This window comes from Zalophus californianus, chromosome 14 (assembly GCF_009762305.2).
Source record: "Zalophus californianus isolate mZalCal1 chromosome 14, mZalCal1.pri.v2, whole genome shotgun sequence".
In the NCBI taxonomy this organism is placed as follows: Eukaryota; Metazoa; Chordata; class Mammalia; order Carnivora; family Otariidae; genus Zalophus; species Zalophus californianus.
In genome coordinates this window covers 26,101,885-26,115,070 of record NC_045608.1, presented here as the reverse complement: position 1 = coordinate 26,115,070, position 13,186 = coordinate 26,101,885, and the positions used below count along the sequence as shown (strand labels likewise).

At 56.0% G+C, this 13,186-nt stretch overlaps 1 protein-coding gene across 9 annotated transcripts in view; it reads left to right on the top strand.

The window, feature by feature from the left end:
- GUCD1 (guanylyl cyclase domain containing 1) overlaps positions 1 to 13,186 on the top strand; it is a 33,780-nt gene that overhangs the window by 1,405 nt on the left and 19,189 nt on the right. The window contains exons 1-6 of one of the 9 annotated variants that reach the window (XM_027576480.2): positions 158 to 373; positions 5,076 to 5,160; positions 5,987 to 6,152; positions 7,318 to 7,409; positions 9,401 to 9,513; positions 10,220 to 12,478. In XM_027576480.2, the coding sequence (XP_027432281.1) occupies positions 331 to 373; positions 5,076 to 5,160; positions 5,987 to 6,152; positions 7,318 to 7,409; positions 9,401 to 9,513; positions 10,220 to 10,311 (591 nt within the window). In that variant the 5' untranslated portion in view covers positions 158 to 330 and the 3' untranslated portion in view covers positions 10,312 to 12,478. Of the gene's footprint in view, positions 1 to 156; positions 374 to 5,075; positions 5,161 to 5,986; positions 6,153 to 7,317; positions 7,410 to 9,271; positions 9,514 to 10,216; positions 12,479 to 13,186 lie in introns of those variants that run through there. The other 8 variants (XM_027576476.2, XM_027576477.2, XM_027576479.2 and 5 more) reach the window with 8 other exon arrangements.

The window sequence follows — 13,186 nt, the reverse complement described above, 5'->3', positions numbered from 1 at the left end:
GCCAGGACCCGTTTAGATCCGGAGGCTGGGGGCCCCTAGGAATAGAAGTCAGGGGAAAAGAAAGGGAGGGGCTTCTTTGAGCCCCAGCGAAGGGGTGGGGTTTAAAGGAGGGGCGGGGCCCCGAGCCGAAGGCTGGAAGGGGCGGGGCGGGGCTTGGGGCGGCCCTGCCGCCGCCTTCCCTCCTCCCCACCGCGGTGGCGGTGGCGGTGGCGGCGGCGGCGGCGGCGGAGGAGGAACCTGACACGCACCAGCCCCGCTCCCGCCCCAGTCGAAGCCGAAGCTGCAGCCGGCACGGGGCCGGGGCCATGGGCGCCCCGCGTGGCCCGGGTCATGAGGACGGAGGCGGAGGCAGCGGGGCCGCCGCTCGAGCCGGGTCAGTGTCTCCCCGAGGGCCCAGCCTTCGCCGGGGGCAACGAGGGGGACCCCGCCCTAGCGCGGGCAGGGTCCAGCCGCGCGACCTTGGGTCCACCGCCGCCACGGGCCGGGCTGTAGAGCTTTGAGCGATACCTGGCCAGGTGTACACTCCCGCCTTGCCCGCTCAACCCCCAGCCCGGGTCCCTTGGGATTTCCTGATACTCCAAGGGCTGGGACTCCAGTCAGCTCTTGAAAGCGGTCATGGTGGGAGGGTCCTGGTTGCGGTGCAAGGGCGGCACCTTGCCCAGAAGGGAAAAGTCCTGCTGGAGCGCCTTAGGAAATCCCGCGTCCCCTCCGGGGAACTATGGGGGAACTGAGGCCTAGAAGGGCAGGGAACTGGCTGAGAGCATAGAGCAATGGATGTGCCCCTTACCCTGGCCTCCCAGACTTAGCGGTTTGTCTTGCTGTGGTTCTTGACCCTCGGGTTCCTTCTGCCCCCAGGTGGCCTGAGTTCCTTTGGGGCAGAAACCGAGACTGACATTCAGTGCCTGTGGGCCTCAGTTTGCCTCTCTGAGTGGGGGAGGGGGAAAGGAATGATTCCTGCTCTCGCGGTTGATGAGAAAGAGAAAGTGCTAGTAAACTCTAAAGTGAGGTGCCAACTCATGGGAGAGGTCAAGAGCATGTGGGACCCCACCCTAAGACATCAGGGACCTTGGTGTGACACCCAGGGAGTGGTCTCTTGTGAATGCAGCAGGGCATAGGGTCTGATGCTATCCTGGCATTTGCATCCCTACTCTTCCACTTACCTAACTCTGTGATCTTGGACCAGACATTTGCCTTTCCTGAGTCCCAGTGAAGTAATGGCTCACAGTCATAGGGAGCTTTCCATGAGTGGACACTGTGCTAAGTTGTTTACATGCAATGCCTCATTAATCCTCATAAGGACCCTTTTGTAAAGTAGGTTACCATTCTTACTTGCACTTTTGCACATGAGCGGATAGAGTTAAGTATACAGGGCTTGCCTTCTTGGACAACAGCTGCCAACTGAAGCCAGGCCAGGGCCTTACAGGCAGACCCTACTTTTAGGTGGGACAGTCCCTTGGCTCCAGGCATCAACATCTGGCAGTAGTTCTGGGCTTGGAAGGCCCTCCCTCCCCTTATCAGCCCCCCACAGGAGTATCTCTGGATCCCTGTGAGCTGACCTGCCCATGCCAAGACTGGGGATGGCCACGTGGGAGTATTTAGCCTTGCAGGGCCTGGAAACCAAGGGGTTCTAGGATCAGGGCAAGAAGAGGAGGGGCAGTGGAGTTCACAAAGACCCTAGGGAGCTGCTGTCCTGTGCCACATTTACACCTGGAAATAGGGAAAGGCACAGACAGAGACAAAGCCTGGCCATTAAGATGACCCAGCTAGCTGGTGCCAGAGCCCAGGCTGCAGAGTAAGGAGGGAGCCGTGAACAGAGGGGCTGTAGTCTGGAAGCCGGAGTGGGGGAAATTGGGGGAGGGGTTGGGGCATTGTTGTGACAAGTAGGCCTGGGCATCTCAAGGGATAAGGCCTTTTTGGAAAAACACCTTCCATTCATCAAGCATGTCTGATTGCCTGCTCTGGTCCAAGGGCTGGGGCAAGGCACACGCAGCCCTGTCCCTGCCTGCCACTGAGATATTCTGTCTGTCCGGTGGGGAAGGCAGGCACGATCCCCTCAAATACTCATATTGAAGGGCTCAGAGAGGGAAAGAGACCAGAGCATTTGGCTGTTCAGAGATGGGAGACAACATTCCAGACTAAGGGATCTGCAAGAGCAAAGACTGGGGAGTAAATAGCCTGTGTAGAGAGAAACAGAAAGACAGTTTATGGCCACAGTGAAGGATTCTTGAAAAGGGAGGCATTCCATCATGAGAGAGTAGTACCTTGCATAGAGCTCTCTCTCCACTCAGCCCATCGGGGGGAATTATTTTAGAATATGAATGTGGAGGGCAGGACTTGGGACTTAGTCATCTTTAGTGTCCCCAAACCATAGCACACACTGAGTGCTTAATAATTTTATTTCTTAAAAAAAAAAGGTTCATTTCTTCTAACAAATGTTTGTTGAGTTACTGCTAAGCATCAGATACTAGGCATTGGGAATAACAGTGACCAAGATTAGTAAATTCTCTGTCTTCAGGAAGTTTACAGTCTTGTGGGGAGACAGAGTAGCTCTATTTTATTTTTTCTTTTTCTCATTAATTTTGCCAAGTACTTTGTGAAAGAAACAAACAGGATGCTGGGAAGGGGGGACCCTCTCCCCGCAAAGGCATAGTCAGAAAATAGCCTCTCAGAGGAGGAACATCCAGTGATGACTGGGACCTGAATGACAAAAAGGGGCAGCCTTGAGATCTGCAAGGGAAAAAAGTTCCAGACAGAGGCGGCTGTACATGCAGCTGTACAGTGAAGCCTGATGGGTTTCCCGCAGTAACTGGAACTGAGTGAGTGAGATGTAAGGGCCAAGGTGAGGGTGGTGGGGCCTGGGGTGGGCAGGGCCCTGCAGACCATGGTGTGGAGTGACAACTTTATTCCAAGAGCAATGGGAGACTGGGACTGGGATCCCTCTGGCTACTATGTACAGATGGGAGAGGAGCTGGGGGTGGAATTTAGGACAGAGGCTAAGCAGAAGTCAGGCTGGACAGAGCCCTCAGAACTGAATCCAAGACAGTGGGAAGAGGCAAATGTGGGAAGGCCTCGAATGATGGCCTGGGTTCCTTTTAGAGGCATCTGGGGTCAGGGGAAGGAGGGAACAAAGCCTCAGCCCAGTTGGGCTCAGGGCGCCAGGGCCCTCTAGATGGAGCGCAGGGTTCATGTCAGCACCTGCAACATGCTCCTGCCCTGGATGCTTATAGCACTCTACAGGCTGGCATCTGTGGCGGTCCATTTCATAGAGGAAGAAGCAGGCACAGAGAGGCCAAGTGCCTCTCCTCAAGTGACTCAGCCAGCAGGTGGCCTATACTCACTCATGCCATCCTGCCATCCATAGGCCCTGTTTCATGCCCTTGGAGGTGGGGAATGGAGGGGGGAAGGCCAGTATAAGGCAGTGAAGGAGCAGTCACAGGTCCCTGCATCCTGAGAATGTACAACAGCTCAGCAGGACACAGACAAACTCAATGCAAGGGTCCTCTCCTGTGAACCAAAGCATGAACTCTGGCCTAGCAGAGTGCAGATGAGGGAAAGGGTGTGGCCAGCCTAGGATCAGAGAAGGCACCAGAAGTGGTAGCATCTGAGCCAGGCCTTGAAGGCTGGGGAGGGTTTAGACATAGGAGAGTAGGAGCTTGGGACTCACTCCAGGCAAGACACTGCCCAGACAGGGCCAGGAGGTTGAAAGGCCAGGACAGACATCAGGGCCCTTCTGGTTGCTCCCTGCAGTGGGAGCCAGGGCTGGCATGGCAAGTCGGCTTCTGGGGCACTCTGCACAGGCAAATTGTGGGTTCAAGAGAGACCCCAGAGACCCCCCGAGATGAGCAAACAACGTGGGCTGCGTTTTCACATGCTGAAGGAGTGTCATGAATGAGCAGTGGGTGATGATTGCTGAAGGGACGTCCCTCCCATTTCTTCAGACTCTGAACTTTGTCCAGATTCATGGGCTCCCAGAGTAGGAGGTTCCAGTAGGCCACATTCCAGCTGGTCCTCCCTTAGCGTGCTGTTCCCCTCTGTCTTGTGTTCCCTGACTCTCACTCTCTAAGGCACACCCCCACCATTTCCCCAGCCTAGCCCTCTGTTTTTCTCTTACCCTTCCAGGACAGGAATCTGTTTGTGTCACTTACCACCACATCTCTGGTTCACATGCCAGGTACTAGGCTCTTGGGAAATATTTGTTGATTGAATGACTGAATCAGACCAAAGTCCCCCACTTTAGAGATAGCCAGACTCAGTCCAGCAAGAGGAAGTCGGTTGCTCAGCCCACAGCCAGGCTGTGACAGAGCTGGAGCTAAAATGCCGAGGTTGGGCCCTTTCTACTCCTCCACACGTTTGGCAAGAACAGACTGAGAGATCACCTAGGGTAGCATTGCATATACACAGATTACATGACAGTCTCCCTTCCATCTAACTGTGGACTTCATATTTTGGTGGCCCTGGGGGCTTTGGAGTCGGGCAAACCTTCAGGGGCCTCATGAATTCAGGCATGAATATCTGCTGAGCATCTCCCATGTGTCTGCCCTGTGTGCTAGCCTCCTTGGAGGTCCCACCAAAAAGAGTGTTCTGAAAGAGAGGCCTGTAAGGCTGGGAGTGCATGTAGTTGGGGGCTAGGCATGATGGAGAAGTGACATCCAAAGGCAGGAGTTAGGTCAGGCACCTGGGAGGCCAGGAGAGTTCAGGCTGGGGGAAGAGGTGTGCAAAGGCCCTGAGGCAGAAGGGATCACAGCAGGTGAAGGTTCTGCCTAGAGGTCGGCCCAGTGAGGACGAGGGGAGGTGAGAGGGCAGAGGGTGCTGGGGCAGCAGCCATGAAGGCATTGTCCTAAGATATAGGAACCAACCCATTGGAGGATTTTGTATAGGGCTGACCTACTCTGACTAGTGTTTTGGGGAGATTACTGCTATTGTAAGGAGAATAGGTTGGAGCACCTGAAAGGCTGTTTCCAGCCCCTGAACAGCCCCTACAGGATCTGGACAGAGCCAATGACGGTGGCCTCAGTGGGGGTGGCAGTGACAGGCATAATGTCAAGAGTCTGTGACCTCCCTGTGTTTCCACGCAGGAGACTTTGTGCAGCTGCCTGTGCCCATTATCCAGCAGCTCTACCACTGGGACTGTGGCCTGGCCTGCTCCAAGATGGTGCTGCGGTGAGTGGGCAGGCCCAGGCCCTCCCCATCCACACCATCTGCTCTGGCTGGAGGGAGAAACAGGGAGAGTCCTGGGTGGGATTGATCATCCATATGGCTTTTCTTGGGTGGGGCTTACAGGAGGCCCAGCTTCCATCCAGGCTTGGTCCCATCTGCAAAAGCAAGCAAAGGGTGGACGAGGCCTTCTAGGTAGCGGTTCTGGGGATAGCCAGGGAAGTCCCAGGTACCTGGGCCTGGTCCATAGAGTGACCCCATCACTGGGACACGGGACGTTCCAACTTCAGGCTCCTGCAAGACTGTGTCACTAGGGAGCCAACTGTTGAACTAAGGCTGTGTGAGTATCACAGGAACCTTGACCGTCAGACCACAGAGCACCATAGTCATCTCCTTGTAGGAGACTTTTCAGGTAGCTGCCAGGAACCCCAGAGCAACCTGTCCCTTACCTGTTTTATATCCTGGAATTCCAGGCAAGATCGTGTTCAACAAAAGGGTTCTGTGCCTAAAACTTAGAAAACCACTGATGTGGTCCAAGCATCTCATCCTAGAGATGAAGCTGGTGAGGCCTGAGAGGTTGGCAACTTACCCAAAGTTACATAACCTTCAAGAGATTCAAGAAGCAGAATCCTTGACTCTGGGGCCAACATGGTACCCCAGGCAGCCTCAGGTCGTGCCCAAGAAGTAGGCAAGATACAGGATTTCATGACAAAGGCTGGAACCTTTGGGGAGTGGGAGCCCTGATAGTGGCTGGTGGGCCCCTGGGAGGAGGGTGGCCCCAGCCAACTTCCCCACGTAAGCAAGCCAACCTCAGCAGCCCATCTGCCCACAGGTACCTGGGCCCGCTGGACGACGGTGAGTTTGAGAGTGCCCTGCAGGAGCTGCGGCTAACCAGGAGCATCTGGACCATTGACCTGGCCTACCTGATGCGCCACTTTGGCGTGAGGCACCGCTTCTGCACTCAGACCCTGGGTGTCGACAAGGGCTACAAGAACCAGGTGGGCAGCCAGCCATCAGGCCTTCACCTAGGTCCGGTAATTGAAAGGGGGTATGGTCAAGGCCTGGACACACGAGTGGACGCACAGGTGTGCAGAGACCAGACTCTATGGGTAGGATTTCGATCCAGCCAGACTAGGTGACCTTGGGGTCCAGCCTGCTCAAAGCTTCTGAGCAGTGAGACTCCTGTTGCCTACCTTCAAGAGCACTTGATGATGTGCAGAGGAGCATCTCAGGCTGCCTTCCTGCATCCTTCCCTCCTGTCGCTCAGGGCCCAGGGCCTCAGAGCATGTCACTCTGACCTTACGCTGCCACCACTTGCCCATTTTCTTCCTTGTCACAGGGACAGATGGCTCCAAGCTGGATAATTGGTATTCTGGAAGAGAAACTGAAATACCGTCTTTCCTATTTTTTTTTCTTTTTGGAAAAGAAAAAGATAGCCTCATCATTATACTAGTGCACACCCCCACCCCGCCACCGACCCATGTAGTTACAGCCGGTCTTGCCTGCTACAGAGGCACATGTTGGCCCAGGCTCCAAAACTTGGCAGAGTAGAGTCTCTGCTGGCCTCGTTGGCAAGAGGGTTGTCACATGGTGGCCAGGGCCAGTCAACCTAACTTTCCTTTGACCCTTCCAGGCCAGGGGAGGAGGGCTAATGGATCTGGCTTGATCACTGTAGCTGCAAGGCAGAGAAAAGAGCCCAAGAACAGGGTTTCTCCTGCTTCCCCCACAGGGGCTCTAACCCCCTTCAGTCTCCTACACCAAATGAAGTATGTTCCCTGGACCTCACCTTGCTAAGCCAAACAGTGGAGGAGCATCTGAGTGGGCTCAGCCTCCCCCTTTGCTCATTTACCACAGACTCCTGCTCATGCCCACAGGGTACACAAGCCCAGGGATGACTAGCCTTGCCGGGGGAGCTGAGCTCAGCTGCCTACCCATCTCCTGAGCATCCTCTTCATGCCTCCGTGTAGTCCCATGCACTCCGGCCAGCCACGCTGCTGGTTCAAGACACACACAGCATTCTGCCCAGGCATGCTACACTTGCCATCTCCCCTAGCAGACTGGGCTCTTCCCCTCTTTGACTCCATCATGTGCCCTGTACTTCATCCAGAAGGGGCGAGGGCAGCCAGGACAGGCAGCCCCTCCAACCTGCCCTCCTGTCTTCAGTCCTTCTACAGGAAGCACTTTGACACAGAGGAGACCCGGGTGAACCAGCTGTTCGCACAAGCCAAGGCCTGCAAGGTGCTCGTGGAGAAATGGTGAGCCTCCCCTCACTCTTGCTTGTGTGCCTGCTCACCCACATGCTTGCTGTCAGGGAGGGGCCTCAGGATGGCATACAGGAAAGGCTGGCTAAGAACTCTGGCAGTCAGGCAGAACTGGAGTGTTCTACCCAGGTGGCCAAGGGCATGGACTTGCCCTCCTGAGCCTTACTGTTTCTATCCATAAAATGGAGACAAGTGGGACTACATGACCTGCTGTACACAAAACTGTGGCCTAGGATGGATGGCAAGCCGGCCCTGGAGGGACAGGTGAGCAAGACAGACTCCAGCCAGCCCTCAGGCTGCTCACAGAGTGGTAGCTTGAGACAGAACATAGGAACCCTTAATGAAGGGGTGACAGCCTAAGGAACATGCTGGCAAAGTGATGGAGGGTGTAGGCGTGGCCCTCAGATCTCCCCACAGGCTGCTGTGACCTTATGTGGGTCTCCCCCATTCTCATCTATACGTGAGGGCAGGATTCGGGCAGATCCTTGGGAGTAACTTGCCCCAATGCTAATATTAGACTTTCTTCTCCAGGCTCAGGTGCATTAGCTTAGATCCCCACTGGGCTACCCTAGACCACTCTGCTCAGGTCTCCCTGTTCTTGAATGACTTCTGTTTTCACTGTTAACATCATGTTACCACACGATAGGTAGTTAGGAAAACAGGAAAAGTCTCCACGCATCCGTCCACCACACGAGCACATGTTGGGAGGAAAGGCACCCAATGTTCGTTTAGTGGCGCGTGCCCCGTGCTGTCTTGTTGAGTGGGAGCTGGTGCTGTCCCATGGGAAAATAGTGTGAGGGGGCCCAAAGTCACCGCCGGCAGCTTGGCCATGCTGTGATCCAAACCTGGCACTCTGCACCCCGTTATTCCACGGAGCATGGCGCTTTTCCTTCCGGCCCAGCCCCCGCTTTTCCCCTGTAGTTGAAATCCCATGCTCGTACATACCATTGGGAACTCAGACAGCTATATCATTTCAAAGACCAAGTGGAAAAATGGCATGTTTCCCTGGGCTGAGGCAACCAAACCAGACTGCCACATGACTTGGCCATGGGCTGGAGTTGGGCCCGGCCACGGTGTGCCAATGCCGTCGCTCCTGACGAGACTGTGGAGGAAGGAGGCCCCTCGCTTAGGGGCCCACTACCTCACAGCCCCTCGCCCGTTCTGGATTCTTAATTTGAAGAAATCTTAGTTTGCTGCTTTCTGTGGGGGCATTGAATGGGGCCGTGCCTAAGAGTCTGCCTTAGGGAACAGCTGACTCTGCAGAACTAGGGATCCCCTGGAAGCACTGCTGACCCGCCCCTTTCCGGACAACCGCTTCTGCCTTGGGAGCCTTTGAGAAAAAAAAGAAAACTAGTCTTTTCAGAGAAGCATGTGGTTTTGAAACTGACGAAGCCACGCTTGGCTCAGATTTGGGGGATTAAATTGGACTGACAGCTTCCAGCATAAACCGCATGTGATTTAGGGTAAATGACCAAGGAAGGTGCTCAGCAAAAAAAAAAAAAAAGAAAGAGAAAAATTCACCAGCCAGGCCGGGAGGTGGGGTCCCATGTGCTGCTTCAGTGGCCCGTGACAGGGGCCCCTCTGGAGCCAACTTCCTGCCACCCCTGGAAGGACCTGACAGGGCCAGCTTGTCCTTGGGCATACTCAGAGCCCTTCTGCCCCCAGGCACTGGTCCCATGCTTAATCCTGGGCTGAGCCCAGGCCACAGTGACAAAGCAGGATGTTCCCACCTGCAAGGAGCTCAGGAGGGAGGGCAGATGAGCCGCGGCCCCAAGCTTTGTGATCCAGGCAGGGGTCCACTTGAGAGATGGGGAATGGGGCCCAGTGGCACCAGCTGACCCTCCTCCTGCCCACAGCACAGTGAGTGTGCAGGACATCCAGGAGCACCTGGCCCAGGGCCACGTGGCCATTGTGCTGGTGAACTCTGGGGTACTGCACTGCGACCTCTGTTCCAGTCCCGTCAAGTACTGCTGCTTCGCCCCCAGTGGCCACCGCTGCTTCTGCCGCACCCCCGACTACCAAGGCCACTTCATCGTGCTACGTGGCTACAACCGGGCCACTGGCTGCATCTTCTACAACAATCCAGCCTACGCTGACCGTGAGTGCTGGGCTGGCTGGGGACAGTGGGTGGGGCAGGCTGCATTCACCGTCCAGGCCCCGTGACACCTCCTCATTCGGCCCGGTGGCCAAGACTTCCCTCGCTGCCTTTCCCCAAAGCCTCGGCTCCTCCTGGGCTCCTGTCATCTGTGCCACTCCTCTGGCCATGCATAGACTAGCCACACACCTGACACCTGACCTAATACCAGGTTCGGCCATCTGTCCCTCCCACACCACCAGCCCTACACCACTGCCCGGGGCCCCACCTCACTCTTATTCTGCAGTTTCCTCCCCGCCCAGCTCCCTCACTGCAGCCTTCCCAGGACAGCCAGCAAGCACACTCATCAGAAAGGAAAGTCCGCCCAGTCCCAGCTCCTGCTCCAGATGCAGCAAGGGCTCCCCACCACCCTGGGGACTGGGAAGGACTGCCCCGACTCTAGCAGACTTACCCCATGTGTCCTTAAGCATGTTTCTTCTCCTCTGGGCCTCACCTCCATCTGCTAAACTGCGGGGGGGCGGGGGTCAGAGAATGAGTTCATGAAGGCTAAAGTAGGCAAGGAAAGCTTCCTGTGGGTGGAAGACGAGTGGCAGAGGGTGGCCAGGCAGGTGGGACATGGCCAGACCCTCCCCCAGCTCCCCCGAGTGTCAGTGAGGCAGGTATACTCCCCCACCCTCTGACCCCACTCTGCCCTTCCTGCCCCCAGCAGGAATGTGCAGCACCAGCATCAGTAACTTCGAGGAAGCCAGAACCAGTTATGGCACAGATGAGGACATCCTCTTTGTCTACTTGGACAGCTGACAGCGGGAGCCTGGTGTGCCCAGGCCCTCACACCCTGTCCCACCCTAGCCCGGCTAGCCCAACTCAGGAGGCCTTGGCCCAGGCCCCGAGCTGCTGGGGCTTGGATGCGGAACTGCAGCCTTGACCGTGTGACAAAGCCCCAGGGAATTCTTAGAGCCTGAGGCATGCGTGCTTTGTCTGCCAGCGTCATGCGTGTCGTCATGCCACTTAGCCTACGCACCTGCTGGTTGCTGGAGGCATCCCCAGAGCATCTGAGTAAAGCCTCCCCTAGGACCCCAAGCCTGACTTGAACCATGCCCAGAGGACTTCCAGCCCTCTGGGTGCCCTTGTTGCCTGTGAACCAGACCCAGGGCAGGGGAGAAGCCTGAGCTCGTCTCCCCACAGACCTGGGGGTTGAGCCCTGGAGATGCCACTCGTCAGGATGGTGTCCATGTGTTTGGAGACCATGTAGCCAACCCCGGCCCCCAGGGCTGTAGACTACTCCAGGCCTTGCTGGGAACTGCCCTCCCCCCCCCCCCCCAGAAGTGCTATAGACCTCCCTGTGCCCTTTGGTGGATGCCGCCACTCCCTTCCACCTCCCAGTGGACCCAAGTTCCTGTGGCTGGTTGCAAGGCCTCCGGGCCCTGGGGAGGGCTGGGCCTCAGGCCGAAAGGATGCTGAGCCCTCCCCCCGCCCCCAGCCTGCAGGTACTATAGCACTGTAGTTTGGAGGGCCCTTGGGAGTAGACAGAGCCCCGGCTCTTGGTAGCTAGCAGTGCTGAGTGTACTCCAAGAATGCCTGACCTGGAGGGCCAGGCGCGGTCACCTGGGTCCCACAGGTCCCCCCGACCTGTGAGCCTTCCTAACACTAGCCTAAGCCCCGACGGTGGGGCCCATTCTCTGGGTGTGGGGGGCCCCAGGCCTCACAGGCCTGGGTGCTGGGGTGCTGGGGCCTGCACTCCTGAGGCAATGGTGGGAGACAGCCTGTGGCCTCCCACCCACCCTAATCCTCATGCCAAGACCTTTTGCACAGAATATTGGGTCTCTTCTGTCCTGACAGAGAAGGGTGGTACCTGCCCAGGGTCACATAGCACTGCACGTAGCATGGACTAGAGCTGTTTCCTTCTTTCTTGGTGGGGGTAGGGGGTTGTTTTTGTTTGTTTGTTTGTTTTGTTTGCGATTTAAGTTTTTCACTTGTGGGGTGTGAGAGTCACCCTCAAGTAAGACAATAATAGTGAGATTGCAGGTACTTTGGAACCACTGACACCTCTCTTCACAGAGCAGATAAGCCAGCCCAAGTTCTCTTCCAAAGAGAAAGGGACTCAGGGCTGGCGGGCTGAGAGCCAGGGCCCCTCACCTTACAGACAAAAACTGGCCATCAGTCTGGGGGCAGTTTGTCCAGGACAGTGGGGGGGTTGGGTCTCGAACCCAGGTCTGCACCTAAAAGCTAAGGGAACTGGATCATTCCCAAAGGGGCCAAGGACACCCACCCCTCATGAGCTGTCCCTGGCAAAGGAGCAGGGCTGTCCCAGCAGCCACACTGCCCCTGTACCCCTGTGTCTTGGTCTGTTGCCCAAGGCATGTCACGGTGGTAGCTGCTACCCTCTGGACTGCAAACCATGCCCAGCGTCTGTTCCCACCAGCCGGCTGACACCTCCCCACCATGGCTGCTCTGAGGGGCAGAGGTGGGCTCTGCTTACGAGGGCTGTCAGACCATCCAGCCGTATTGCTCCTCAACACCAGATGCAGCCTTCGGCCCAGAGGGAGGCACTGTTAGCTGGTTAGCTGCCAGGTTAGCCACCCTGGTTTCAGGGACTAGCGGTGTCTTCAGACTGGTCTTCTCTCTTTTGCCTTAATGTTGGGTGGCCCAAGATCCCCAGGGAGCTCCAGTTTCACGCCCAAGAATACCACGTGTGGCAGCTGTGGGGTTTGGGCACCCTCAGGAAGGATCTGGCTCAAACTGTGGTGAGAATAGACGCATCAAGGAAAAAGGAAAGCAATGAGGAAGTGAAGCTTTGGATGACAGGGAGCAGCCTCCACAGAGCGGTCACAGCACCTCAGTCCATCACACGGCATATAGAAACAGTCAGTCCCTGGGCAAGCCACAAGTTGGAGGTCACCCATCTGGAAGATTAACAAGAAAGCTACCTGTGCCTGAGACGGTGCCATCTGCCTTGGGGGGGTCATGGGAGTGGAAAGCAAATGTAAAGGCATTCTTGCACACGTCCTGAACACAAGGCTGGAGAAAGCCCAGACTTCAGGAACTTCTGCCCATAGCACGTGGCACCCATGACCCCTGTCCACATGCTGGGGGCCCAGCAAAGCCACACTGGACACTTGGTTTTATTCACTCCAGCCGCACAGGGACAAAAGGGATCTTTTGCATTGCAGAGATTTTCTACATATATATATATATATATATATATATATATATATGGGGTGTGTGTGTGTGTGTGTATATATATATATATATATATATATAATTTTGTCTTTAATGAGCCATTCTCAATAAACATTATTCTCACTGCAAAATCAATGGCAGCCCCTGGCCCACCTTTGTGAATTCTTGTTTCCCTCCCAAACTCTCAGCTTGAGCACATGCGAATCCTTGACCTGCCATGCCAGGTTTAAGCTGGGACTAGAATCCTGTTTACTGCTTTTCAGTTCTGCCTCCCTCCTGATGCTTGTGCAGGGCTTAGGTAGGCACTGCTGGAGATGGAAGGGCCTCAGAGCTGAGCTTGATGGCGGTTCTTGAAGAGGGCATGGAGCGCACACAGCCTTGGGCAGGAGGAAGGTCTGGGGTGATGTGGAATCAAATAAGAGGGACAGTGGGGCCCACAGGAGGCAATAGAGTGGGGAGCCCTGCGGGCAGGACCCCAGCCTCCCTGTACCTTCCA